This window comes from Mytilus edulis, chromosome 12, assembly GCF_963676685.1.
Source record: "Mytilus edulis chromosome 12, xbMytEdul2.2, whole genome shotgun sequence".
NCBI classification, from domain to species: domain Eukaryota; kingdom Metazoa; phylum Mollusca; class Bivalvia; order Mytilida; family Mytilidae; genus Mytilus; species Mytilus edulis.
In genome coordinates, this window is record NC_092355.1 from 50,500,688 (window position 1) to 50,515,199 (window position 14,512).

General features: G+C 32.1%; 1 protein-coding gene across 1 annotated transcript in view; it reads right to left on the bottom strand.

The window, feature by feature from the left end:
* LOC139497673 (MAM and LDL-receptor class A domain-containing protein 2-like) overlaps positions 1-14,512 on the bottom strand; it is a 174,450-nt gene that overhangs the window by 107,743 nt on the left and 52,195 nt on the right. The window contains exons 14-22 of the mRNA XM_071285906.1: positions 12,912-13,034; positions 9,995-10,090; positions 9,468-9,603; positions 8,228-8,403; positions 3,098-3,186; positions 2,446-2,581; positions 1,416-1,594; positions 1,026-1,107; positions 412-588 (exon numbers count right to left, since the gene is read on the bottom strand). Coding sequence (XP_071142007.1) covers positions 412-588; positions 1,026-1,107; positions 1,416-1,594; positions 2,446-2,581; positions 3,098-3,186; positions 8,228-8,403; positions 9,468-9,603; positions 9,995-10,090; positions 12,912-13,034 — 1,194 coding nt within the window. The remainder of the gene's footprint in view (positions 1-411; positions 589-1,025; positions 1,108-1,415; positions 1,595-2,445; positions 2,582-3,097; positions 3,187-8,227; positions 8,404-9,467; positions 9,604-9,994; positions 10,091-12,911; positions 13,035-14,512) is intronic.

A 14,512-nucleotide genomic window follows, 5' to 3' on the forward strand; every position in this document is an offset into this window, starting at 1 on the left:
ATTGGAATGTAATCAATGTCCTGCAATAGTTAACAAATAGTGATAAGGTAATTTGTACACAACTTTAAATAAAATTTGGGAAGTTACTTTAATCATCAAATATAACAACAAGGAAACAAACACTGAAAGATAAAGGTTGTTTTATTTTTTTAGGTTCTTTGTTTATTATGATATAATTGTCGATTCATTGTAAATTATTCACTGGGCACCAATTTTTGTGGATTTCTTTGGTTAAGAGAAACCATGATTTAAGCTAAGTGTTCAACAAATTACTAATTGCGATAATTTTTTATGTAGAGTTTGTTAAAACCGTGATATCAAGTATACTCTAAAGTACCAATTTTCTGAAATCCCGTAAATTGGTTCATGTACCCCAAATAAAATGAATCGATAGTAGATGCATCAGCCTACCATAAGATCTTTCACTAACGTCACTGAAAGGTAAATTCTTTCCTGTTGTAGAATAACTTTTAAACATCCAGTCTCCAGTCCCTTTAATACTCTCTGTGGTATAATTACAAGCATTTCTTTTACTAAAAGTACAGTTGACCCCAGCCTCTTCATCAATATTATTTGGACATACCGAGTCTGCAAAAAGAAAACAGTACATATAGACGTGGAAATGGTATCTTTATCTGAAAAATTTCGTAAAATTGACCATCTTCAACTTATTGAAATGGGTATTTGAATTGTTCAACTAGCAATATTACAAATAAAGTAAAGACAAATCATATTTGTACACAATAATATTAAGGATAATCCCAACTTGGATCATATGCATTATTTGTTTCATTGTCCATTTGGTATCTATAAATCATCAAAAATAAATTATCAATAATTCACAATTCATACATCTTAGATGATTTTTCATCCCATTTGACAATGTTTGCCACAAGATTTGGTCAATAATTGTAAAGTTACATGTAAGTTCTCCATCCTAAATTTGTATTTCACAAGCCATCTTATAATACAGAGGGGAGCTACATAAATCTTTAAAAAAATAAAAAAATTAATAAGTAACTAACCACATGTTCCCCTTTGCAATTCAACTTCATCCACTCCTATATCTCCTCTATAGGAATTTCCATGGATTCCAACAAATTTTATCTAAATACAAAAACAGGAGTATTGTGTAAATTAACATGATAATACCTTATATATAACATGTAATTTTAGTTAATTTTTATTTACTAATGTTATATTTATCGGGACACAGGAGTCCAGTTGGCAGTATATAAATAACACATAGCTTAGAGTGTGATAGAGAAGATTGATACTCTCATGCAGACCAATCAAAAATCAAAAATCGATAATTTAAATGACAATGAATTGAATTTACATCAATTACATCAATAATTCTCAATAATGCTCACGTTCTACGTGTTGGCCTCGGACTTTTTTACAAATCTACATACCTGTAATCCATACAAAGCAGGAATATCAACACTCGCTGAATGCCATTTATTTCCTTGTTGATATTTCTTGGACCAGACAACTTTGCCATTGGTGTCAGAATTACTTGAGATTCGAACTTGAAGCTCATTTATTGAAGATCCATACATGTGGTAGTAGAAAGACAGGCATCTTGGGGTTACTACAAATAAAAAAAAATTTAATCTTAAAATATGATCTAAGCATTATCTTTAAAATCTAAAATTCACAATCTGTGCATGATATGCAAAGAAAAAAAGTTGTCTTTCAAAACATTCATTCCAACTTATTAGACTTATATATATATACAGATATTTTATTATTGTTAGATCTTTGTGTCTTGTATTTTTAGGGATAATTACCAATTGATCCCAATTGCAGTTAATTCAACATTAATAGTTGTTCCCAGATTTTCTTCTGTATAAAAAAATCTACTCACAAATTAACTTTTTCTGCACTGTTCATTTAAGATATATACATGAACAAAGCAATTACCAACAAAACATTAACGATAGAACGACTGAATTTAGATTTACAATTTACAATCAGTTTAATTTGAACCGATTGATACTGTTTTACTTCTTGTCTTAAGTCATATGACCTTTGGTAAAACACAGGCCAGGTATAATATCCCAGAAGCTCCAAAAGGGTATTAATACAATAAATATGACATCAGATGTTTTACTTATTGTCAGATCAGATTGCTGCTTCTAATTTTAGCAGTATACAATAGTAAAAAATAAATCTGGTTAAAGTTGAGACTCATTTACTCTTGACAGAATTAGTAAGTAAAATATCTGGCTCTGTGTGTTGGTCTAGTGTAGAGACTTTAAAGATTTACATTCAAATACTCTAACATGTTCCTTTCCTTAATATATGGTTAAAAGATTACTTACTGGAAATAAAGCACACATCAACCCATCTATTCTATCGTACTATTATATGAATTAGCTTACTATCTACGTTTAACATATACATAAATCCAACCATTCCTTTGTGAAAGATTAAGCTTACCATCAAATGTAACTGTTGTGTACATTTCAGCTGTGTCACCAATTGAACCATAATCAGTTTCTAGATACATATAGTAGCTGTAATAGTTACCATCATGACCTCTGCAAGGACCTGTGCTAGAAGTTCCAGTACATCCCTGTAATTTGATTGGGAATATTTAATAAAGGAGCATACATGTGAATATGTCAAAATAAATAAATCTTCAGACAGCTGAAAACTCTTAATCTCTAAGGAACACATCTTCCATATTTCTATTATATAAATTTTCATATAAAAATACATCATCACTCTTCAGTTGAAAATTTCAAACTCTTAACTGAAAATTTTCCAATTCTCCTCCATGGACAAAGAAATTGCTAAATGTTCTGGGCAGGGAAAGATCAAAACAGAATAAATAAAAAAAGAAAATATGTCTCTATCATTTTCACAGTCGAATTGAGTGGAAACAAAAATATGGTATTTCAGAATGAACATATCATATTGATTTGTCACTATCAAATCTCTGACTGATGATGGCAAAGACTTAATTTATATATAGTCATCTCCAAACTGACCAGTCCAGTTGTACATTCATGCTACCTCCTCAACAAGCTGATTACTAAAGAACTATGACATCTAACCAATCAATTACCAAAACATAATTTTAACTTACATTACGTCTTGACCAGTACACAGGAGTTGATGACCGCATACTTAAAAAGTGACAGTTGTAATTGAATGAACAACTGTACTCAGATGTACCTGTAAAATCAAAGTATTTCAGCTAGCTAGGATATTTAAAAATGCAAAACATTTTTTTTTATATTTCTTAGTTCTGTGTAGCTGTTCAAGTTATGAACAAATGTGGTTTCAGAATGTTTGCTGCTGAATTTTAAAATTCTAATTTTATAAGTTAATGAAGTCTTTTCAATTGATACTGATGATCATGGGTATATATCAAAATTATGGAAAAATGCATACAAAAGTCAGAGTCTGAAAAGACCAGTTTTTGTCTGAATTTGCATGAATTTTTACTTGACATTCTCTCTTTGTCTGATATATTTTTTAAATTCTTGACTAAGTCTGAATTTGTCTAAAATAAGTTCTTAATTTTTCTTGGCATATGTCTTGACAGTATTAACATTGTCTAAAAATTTCTTGACACTTTCTTTTTCATCTGATAAGTGTCTCGATTAGTGCAGACTAATTCTCGACTGTCTTAAATATGTCTCGGTCAGTCTTGACATATTCTTGACATTCTTAATAATGTCTGAAAATGTCTTTACACATTCTTGACAGTCTTAAAGATGTCTTGACACTTTCTCAACAATATAAATTTTGCCTGAATTGTGTATAGACACATTTCTAACAGTTTAAACACTTTCTTTTGCTGTTTTATACTCATGTGTATTATTGCTAATCTAAACTAAGAAGAACATGACGAATTAGGATACAATAATACATTGCTAGTTATAAAAAGCCACATACATTTTGGTACAATAGTTGTTTACTTACCATACCATTAACATTGAATATTATGCATGAAAAATAAAATATGTCTACTGTATTATTTATTTCAATCATTTAGCAATTATTTAAAGATTCATAAATCAACATTTGCAATTATTTACAAACCCACATTTAAATTGGTTTAAAATCAATTAACATAATCACATTTGTGTTTGTTAATATTTTTATATCCATATTTCACAAAAATATTTATATACCCAAATTTTTAATTATGAAATATTTACATGCCCAACTTTTGTTTTTGTTGTAATAGGTGTAACTTGAAATAACAGTATATTGTATAGAGAGAAATAAAGATAAAGATGTATCATGTATATTGGTCATGATCTGTAAAGCTCAGAATTGTCAAGTAAATTTAAGACACAATTCAAAATGTTCAGAATATGTCAAGCCATATTGGGAAAAAAACAAGAATGTCGAGAACTTGTTGAGAAATTTCAAGAAAGTATTCAAATGTCGAGAATTTGTCAAGAAATTTTAAGGAGATATTCAGAATTTGTTGAGTAAAATTCATACAAAGAAGTAGGTTCAGTAAGACCCCTTTTTGGTCCCAAAATATAGCAGTTTTACAAAATTGTTAAAATGTAAACCTTTAGTTATTTATTGGACAGAAAAATGCTTCTGCTACATAAATATGGGCTGTTTTTGACAATACAATGCACATATATCAGGTTGTAGCACCATTAAGTCATGCTAAATTACTGAAATCCTCATAATTCTAGCATTTTAGTTAAATTTTAGACGGTTTTCTTGTAAAACGAAAGTGGACGCATTCGTGTTCATCCTTAATATTGAAATGTAAGTTGTATTTTATGATAATACATAACATATATAGTTTGAGGATGAACACGGATGCGGCCACTTTCATTTTTACCAAAAACCATCTGAAAAGTGACATTTTTCGGCATATGGACCATAATTTGCTATTGGGCTCGTTTCCTATAACTATAGAAAAGTGATAAAAATGTGTATTACTGTAAGAAAAGTTTTAACTACATCTAAAGATGCCTTTATTTTTATCAACATACAAGTGTATGCTACTCTTCCCTAGAAAAAAACTTGAAATTAACAAATTTTAAAGATTATACGACCGTATTTTTGTCTCGTTTCTCGCGTTACTTTTCGCTTCCGAAGTGCATAACGCTGACTGATTTATAGATAATCGTCACCAGCAAATTCGTAACTTTTGCTTTCAAATAATAAAGAACATCGACCAATAAGAATAGTCAGAAGAAAATGCCGAGAACTATAAGTATTTCTGTAGCAGGTGTAAGAACACTAGCGTTACTTTGGTTTCCAATTTCGTAACGCAAATTTTAGATGATGTAATCTGCTTTGTTGTAATAGAATTCTTTATAACAATATGCAAATATGAACTATCCCGAGATGTTCAAACAGGTAAATCAGAGATGATTTACATTCAAGTTTTGTTCTTCTTAATAATTAAGTTAGAAAATGACGTTATCGTTATGCGTTACATTTCAAACGAAACAGAAGTCCAGTTATTTCCTTTTTTTTATTAAAATTGTTTTTGTCGTTAAGTTCTAATCATTTCCGGTCATACGTGAAACATGTGGCTAACATGTGATCACGCCCTTACGGCCGGATGTATGAAATACTAGGTCTAAACATTGTTTTTGTTTCCAACGGGATGTTAGCAAACATAATCTGTAGACTTGTTTCGTCTTGTTTAAAAAAGGAAAATACAATTTTCAAAGAGATTGCGCCGGGGGTCTATTATTTTTCCTATGTGCATAATGTTACATACGATCTTGTGTGAAAATAAATGCCCAATGACTTGACAAAATCGATTTCAGATTTGACAGACGTTATAACACACTTTGTTTCCTGATAACGTTGTAAAGGGTCCTTGGAAAACTCAATAGACATTACGTCTCTTATCATTATGCCGATGCTCGTTGGATTGATTTTGCTTCAGCAGTAAATATTACTGGATATTTTAGGTGAATAAAGATAATTTAATAAAAAATACATGTTAATATACCGTTACACTTGGAATGTACAAAGTTGGTATCTTTGTCACAATTTTTAATTATTTTTTTTTATTCATGTTCTGCAAACACTTTTCAGAAACGCAATAAACTTGTCAAAGGAGAAGTAAACTTTTACCATGCATGACTTGAAAGGAAGTACTTTATTGATTTTAGCCCACTAAAGTAGGTTAAAATGTGGAAACCATGTAGATGGTGTACAGGTCACAAATATCACATGGTGCCTATTTTAAAGATTTTAATTCCAAGTTAAAAGTTTTTTTCTTTACTGGATTTAAAGAATTTTACATTGCTAATGATTTGGAATAAATTGTATATAACTGGAATTTCAAAACCAAATATAAATACATTTTTTTGGCTAAAACATCAAGATACAACGATTATGGTATCCTGTATCAATAAAGAAAATATGGAAATTTCTGAATAAATTGTACTAATTGTTTTCAAAACAAGCACATATTTAGGAGTTTTATAATACTGTTACATTTAAGACGGATTTTAAGAAAAAGTATACTGTTCAGATTATTTTAAGCAGATTTTGCAATAAAATAAAACTAAAAAAATGCTTTTGGTTTCTTATGGTTTCCTGTTGCGTTTAAAAAAAACTTTAATTTAACATTGAAAATAGATTTTAAATATTAACATGAAGCAAGTAACACTAGTAATGGTGTTCATTTATGTCTTTTGAAATATATTGTGCAAAATAAAGAAAATAAAGATTGGTTTCCTGTTTGGTTTCCTGTCACGTAAACGGTGAATCAAAATGTATTATTTTTTTCTTGAAAAACTCAATTGTTCCATTAATACTATTCTAACACCAACACAACCCACAGAATAAAAGTTAAAGTTTTAGAACTTATAAAAAAGGATACAAAAAGAAACCAAAGGCCGAATACCAAATTATGGTCCATATTAGGTAGATTTTTCATATTTGAGCTTGAATCGGATCGTTTTTAATGACTAAATCTGTTAAAATCTTTCACATAAACTAATTAATTCAAATAAAATAGACACTTAAGTGTTTAAAAAGTGGTCAAAATCTTTCGTCAGATGAACCTGAAATTTGAGGCCAAAATCGGTCCTTACCGGACCTACTCCTTTAATATAAATCAGAAATTGTCAAGAAAAATTAAGACACATGTCATACTTTGGGAGAATGTCGAGTAATTTTTCAGGTAAATTGAGACATGTAACAAGGGGCCACAAGACATTCATTATTCTACAGTAAAAAATTCCATCGGTCTTTAACAGAAAAAAAAGACATTAACGGACTTTTACATGTTAATGACCAGTGGGGCGTGGTTTCTCTTTTTAGAGTGATTTTGTTAATTATAAAATTATATAAAACTTTATTTTTTATTCATATGCTGAAAAATAACGCTTTTAAAAATGAATGGCAGTGACTTATAGTTATCACTATGACTGGTTTTCACTCCTTCCTATAGAAATTGTACAATAACTCCAGTTTGCTTTGAACAATTTGAATTTATGAGAATTTTTAAAAAACATGGTTTCTCAATGAAATAAACATAATAGATATTGAAGAACTGGTCATTATCGTGATACATGGACTTCTCGTAGGACAGTGGTATTGACTTCTTAATAACAGTGATAATGACCTCACCTACAGCTCGATCATTATGGCCGTCTTAGTCAATACCACTGTCCTGTACTGGGCAGTCCATATATCACGATAATGACCAGTTTTTCAAAAACTATTATGTAATTATAGACCAATTTCTAGTTCATTTTTATGAATGAGTTACGCTGGTTGACCCACAGTCATATGAAGTAAATGACAACATTCAACAATCCATTCTTACTGTGACGTAATAACATAAACATTATGACATCTGAATGTACAGGAAAATGCATGAAATTAGAAAGTTGTCTATTCAAATAAAAACATATATGCCCCATTCCATATAATGTTGGATATTAATAGAGGTTTTCAACATAATAGACAAAACTTGCATTTTACCCCTATTTTCCATTTACCCATGTCAGCCGTCAGCCACGTTGATCAGCAGGCTTGAATCATCAGACACTTTTTTTTTTAAGAATTAGACACACCAATGATGATTCTGGCCAAGTTTGGTAAAATTTGGCCTAGAAGTTTAGAGGAGAAGATATTTGTAATAGTTAAGACGAGGGACAAAGATTTGGGAGGCCAAGTGATAGGAAAAGCTCACACTGGCCCTTTGGGCCAGCTGAGCTAAGTATAGAGTAGATGAGTATGCTCCAAAGCTGTAGATACAAACCTGTTTCACACCTGACGCCAACATCTTGATAATGGTTACCGGCACCATACTTAGATCTGGAACAGTCTTCCAGCCTTAATGCGCCAGTATAGCAGTATAAATAGGTATACCATACTGGAACAGTACTATCTGCTTGTCCAAAATATCCATATAGTAATGGGTACGCAGCTTGTCCTCTGTCAAAAAATCAAAAGTCAAATACATACTATGAATAAAGTATGATGTGTCAGCATGAGACAGCAACCCACAAACAGCATAAAACGATAGAAGATGTCAATATATGGTTATCAACAATAAACAAGTGCTCATGCTTAATATATAATGCTATTTCTCAATCTTCATCCTGTTCCTGGTCAAAACAAACTGTGAAAGAATTATTCAAATTGTCAAGATAACATCGGTTACTACAAATCACAAAATCCATCCCACAATTTTCATTCACTCTTCGAATATAATTCAGTAGTATTTTAAAGATTCAATCCCATATTATATAGCTATATGCAATCCAAGCTGTTATTCAATAATTTTTTTAATAAATTACTCATGTGATATCTCATTTGATCTGTGTACAGACTAATATCAGTCATTTACTCCTGTTCTTATGGCAGTAAAATCTTGCCTGATTTCTTCCTTCTAACTAAACCGGTCTCTATATTGGTAGACATTCCCACTTATCAGTCATTTACTCCCGTCCTAATGGCAGTAAAATCTTACCAGAATCTTAACTTTAACAACATTTGTATCTTAGCAATAGAAATTCACCTGCATTTATACAATTTACAGTGACACTTGTAGCCCAACATTTAAATGTAATAAAATCTTTCAATTTACACATGACACTTGCCACCCAGGTAAAAATAAAACAAGAATGTGTCTAAGGACATGAATGCCCCCGCTCAAGCTTGCTTATAACTTATAATTTGTGAAAATACTTTGGGGACAGAGGGAAAACGAAAGGACAAAGGGATGGACTGTTATCAAGAACATTTAATGCCCCCTTCTTCTAGCGGCTGGGGCAGAAAAATCATCTTACTCCTAACTGCTTGCAAATGAATCATTTCCCTCTGGTAGTCAAACTAATCCTAACATCTGTCTCCCTAGTCTGATCCTAAAATATCAACAAAATCTTCTACCTGCAAATCCTATGTTTACAGATCATGATACTTGCCTCTCTGGTAGTACAAAATCACTTCAGATCTAAATTGAAGAGCTATAATAAAATCAATTAGTAAAATCTCACCTGAACCCTAATTGTTTACATATGACTCCTGCCTCCCTGTATGTAAAGCTTGATGTAGAAATTGTTCCCCAAACTCCATTTATATTGATTTCTACTCTTCCTTCAAGGCAGTTTGAACCATTTACAAGACGAATTTCTACAAAACAACTCATAATAAAAAATCAAAATCCAAAGATCAATATAGAATGATGTATTAGATTGAGTTGAATCTGTATCAGATTTAACATGTAGCATCCAGAGTTTATAAATTAACACAGCAGGTCCTTAGTTGAATTTATATGTAAAACTTGTTAAAAACACGAAAATCAAATTAAAAAAATACAATTTTTCCTTGACCCACAAAATAAAATAATCCACAATATATTAATATTCATTCACTTTACCCATAACGTATGTGGGTAAAACAATAAATGGAAACAACCGGAACTTACTCCACAATACCAATAAAATGGCTTTGGTAGGATCTATGATTAAGGTTGATAAAGAAAACCTAATCAGACAAATGCCGTTTCCTAGTCATATTATACCTATATTACTGTGACTTGTGGTGTTAGATGGTGGGGACACAGTGGTATACCATGAACTGGTTGCTATTGTACTAGCAATACTGGTCAGCCTTGTATCTATAAATGGAAACATACAATATATATATATAAACAAATATATTGGCTGTTCAAGCACTTATTTTTACAGGTCAAGCAATCTTTGCCTTAAGTTGTTTAATGACAATTGCCTGTTCTTTTGCTTTGGGTTTTGTCAAGGATTTCAAAATGTAAAGATTTTGTGTCATGAATTAATCCTTAAAATTTATCCAAAAGCAAACTCCCATTACACAAGATATCATTTTAGGAGAGAAGCTATAAATCTATACCACAGTAAGGACTGTTCCAAAATTGATCATGGTGGGAGGGATAAGAGGCAGTCAAATTAATAAATTGTGGGTGGTAGCATTTTCCATATACTATAAAATGAAAATTTTACTTTATGGGTGGTTGGGGTCTAAAACTAGAGGCTCTAAAGAGCCTGTGTCGCTCACCTTGGTCTATGTGCATATTAAACAAAGGACACAAATGGATTCATGACAAAATTGTATTTTGGTGATGGTGATGTGTTTGAAGTTCTTACTTTACTGAATGATTTTGCTTCTTACAATTATATCTATAATGAACTTTGCTTATTAGTAACAGAGAACTATATTTGGTAAAAATTTACATAAATTTACCAAATTAATGAAAATTGTTAAAAATTGACTATAAAGGGCAATAACTCCTTAAGGGGTCAATTGACCATTTAGGTCATGTTGACTTATTTGTAGATCTTACTTTGCTGAACATTATTGCTGTTTACAGTTTATCGCTATCTATAATAGTATTCAAGATAACCAAAAACGGCAAAATTTCTTTAAAAATTACCAATTGGAGGGCAGCAACCCAACAACCAGTTGTCCAATTCATCTGAAAAATTCAGGGCAGATAGATATTGACTTGATTAACAATTTAACTTTGTCAGATTTGCTCTAGATGCTTTGGTTTCATAGTTATAAGCCAGAAACTGCATTTTACCCCTATGTTCTATTTTTAGCCGTGGCGGCCATCTTGGTTGAATGGCCAGGTCATCGGACACATTTTTCAAACTAGATACCCCAAAGATGATTGTGGCCTAGTAGTTTCAGTGGAGATTTTGTAAAAGATTACTTAGATTTATGAAAAATGGTTAAAAATTGACTATAAAGGGCAATAACTCCTAAAGGGGTCAACTGACCATTTTGGTCATGTTGACTTATTTGTAGATCTTACTTTGCTGAACATTATTGCTGTTTACAATTTATCTCTATCTATAATAATATTCAAGATAATAACAAAAAACAGCAAAATTTCCTCAAAATTACCAATTCAGGGGCACCAACCCAACAACCGATTGACCGATTCATCTGAAAATTTCAGGGCAGATGGATCTTGACCTGATAAACATTTATATCCCCATGTCAGATTTCCTCAAAATGCTTTGATTTTTGAGTTATAAGTCAAAAACTGCATTTTACCCCTATGTTCTATTTTTAGCGGTGGCGGCCATCTTGGTTGGTTGACCAGGTCACGCCACACATTTTTAAACAAGATACCCCAAAGATGATTGTGGCCAAGTTTGAATTAATTTGGCCCAGTAGTTTCAGAGGAGAAGCTTTTTGTAAAAGATTACTTTAATTTACGAAAAATGGTTAAAAATTGACTATAAAGGGCAATAACTCCTAAACGGGTCAACTGACCATTTTGGTCATGTTGACTTATTTGTAGATCTTACTTTGCTGAACATTATTGCTGTTTACAGTTTATCTCTATCTATAATAATATTCAAGATAATAACCAAAAACAGCAAAATTTCCTCAAAATTACCAATTCAGGGGCAGCAACCCAACAACCCATTGACCGATTCATCTGAAAATTTCAGGGAAGATAGATCTTGACCTGATAAACATTTTTATCTCAGTCAGATTTCCTCAAAATGCTTTGGTTTTTGAGTTATAAGCCAAAAACTGCATTTTACCCCTATGTTCTATTTTTAGCGGTGGCGGCCATCTTGGTTGGTTGACCAGGTCACGCCACACATTTTTTAAACTAGATACCCCAAAGATGATTGTGGCCAAGTTTGAATTAATTTGGCCCAGTAGTTTCAGAGGAGAAGATTTTTGTAAAAGATTAATTTACGAAAAATGGTTAAAAATTGACTATAAAGGGCAATAACTCCTAAACGGGTCAACTGACCATTTTGGTCATGTTGACTTATTTGTAGATCTTACTTTGCTGAACATTATTGCTGTTTGCAGTTTATCTCTATCTATAATAATATTCAAGATAATAACCAAAAACAGCAAAATTTCCTCAAAATTACCAATTCAGGGGCAGCAACCCAACAACCGATTGACCGATTCATCTGAAAATTTCACAGCAGATAGATCTTGACCTGATAAACATTTTTACCCCATGTCAGATTTGCTCTAAATGCTTTGGTTTTTGAGTTATAAGCCAAAAACTGCATTTTACCCCTATGTTCTATTTTTAGCCGTGGCGGCCATCTTGGTTGGTTGACCGGGTCACGCCACACATTTTTTAAACTAGATACCCCAATGATGATTGTGGCCAAGTTTGGTTTGATTTGGCCCAGTAGTTTCAGAGGAGAAGATTTTTGTAAAAGTTAACGACGACGACGACGACGGACGACGGACGACGGACGACGGACGACGGACGCCGGACGCCAAGTGATGAGAAAAGCTCACTTGGCCCTTCGGGCCAGGTGAGCTAAAAAAGTGTCCCCCATGCCTTTAATTAAAGATCAGTTTAAGTAGATGTTTACCCTCTTTTCAAATGGTTGATGGTAGATATCTACTGCAAACTATAACTTCATATCTATATTTTTGTATATAATCTACTTTATGTACTGACAACTTACAGTTGTGACAATGTTGTTCATCAAAGCTGTTTAAACAGTCTGCGTAGCCATCACAGAGTTTATATATGGAAACACATGGTGACAATATATCCGAGGAACATTTTATCTGGTCCATAGAACAGTCTGAAACAAAAAGATGTTAAACTAGAGGCTCTCAAGAGCCTGTGTCGCTCACCTGTATCTACTGTGGTTTTGGAAATCATGTTTAATAAGGTTAAAAATCATAATAAATAATATTAGATACCCTAATAATGATTGAGGTCAAGTTTGGTTTAATTTGACCCAGTAGTTAAATTAAAAGCAGAAGATTTTCGAAAAAAGTTTACAAAAATTACCAAAAAATTATTTGTAGATCTTACTTTGCTGAACATTATTGCTGTTTACAGTTTATCTCTATCTAAAATAATATTCAAAATAACCAAAAACTGCAAAATTTCCTTAAAATTACCAATTTAGGGCAGCAACCCAACCTGTCTGATTTGTCTGAAAACTTAATGGGCAGATAAATCTAAACCTGATGAACATTTTTACCCAAGTCAGATTTGCTCTTAATGCTTTAGTTTCAGAGATATAAGCCAAAAACTGTATTTTACCCCTATGTTCTATTTTTAGCCATGTTAGCCATGTTGGCCATATCATGTTGGTTGGAAAGCGGGGTCATCGGACATTAAACTAGATACCCTAATAATGATTGTGGCCAAGTTTACTAAAATTTGTATCAGTAGTTTCTGAGGATAAGATTTTTCTAAAAGATTTGCAAACAAGAATGTGTCCATAGTACATGAATGCCCCACTTGCACTATCATTTTCTATGTTCAGTGGACCGTGAAATTGGGGTCAAAACTTTAATTTGGAATTAAAATTAGAAAGATCATATCATAGGGAACATGTGTACTAAGTTTCAAGTTGATGTAACTTTAACTTCATCAAAAACTACCTTGACCAAAAACTTTAACCTGAACTTCGCACTATCATTTTCTATGTTCAGTGGACCATGAAATCGGGGTCAAAACTATAATTTGGCATTAAAATTAGAAAGATCATATCATGGGGAACATGTGTACTTAGTTTCAAGTTGATTGGACTTCAACTTCTTCAAAAACTATCTTGACCAAAAACTTTTAACCTGAAGCGAACTGACGCACGGACGGACGAACGGAGGCACAGACCAGAAAACATAATGCCCCTCTACTATCGTAGGTGGGGCATAAAAATGGTTAAAAATATACTTTAAAAGACAACAAATCCTTAAGGGGTCAATTGACAATTTTGGTCATGTCGACTTATTTGTAGATCTTACTTTGCTGAACATTATTGCTGTTTACAGTTTCTCTATCTATAATGATATTCAAGATAATAACCAACAAGAATGTGTCCCCAGTACACGGATGCCCCACTCCCACTATCATTTTCTATGTTCAGTGGACCGTGAACTTGGGGTCAGAACTCTAATTTGGCATTAAAGTTAGAAAGATCATATCATAAGGAACATGTATACTAAGTTTCAAAGTTGATTGGACTTCAACTTCATCAAAAACTACCTTGACCTAAAACTTTAACCTGAAGCGGGACAGATGAACGAACAAACGGATGGACGGACC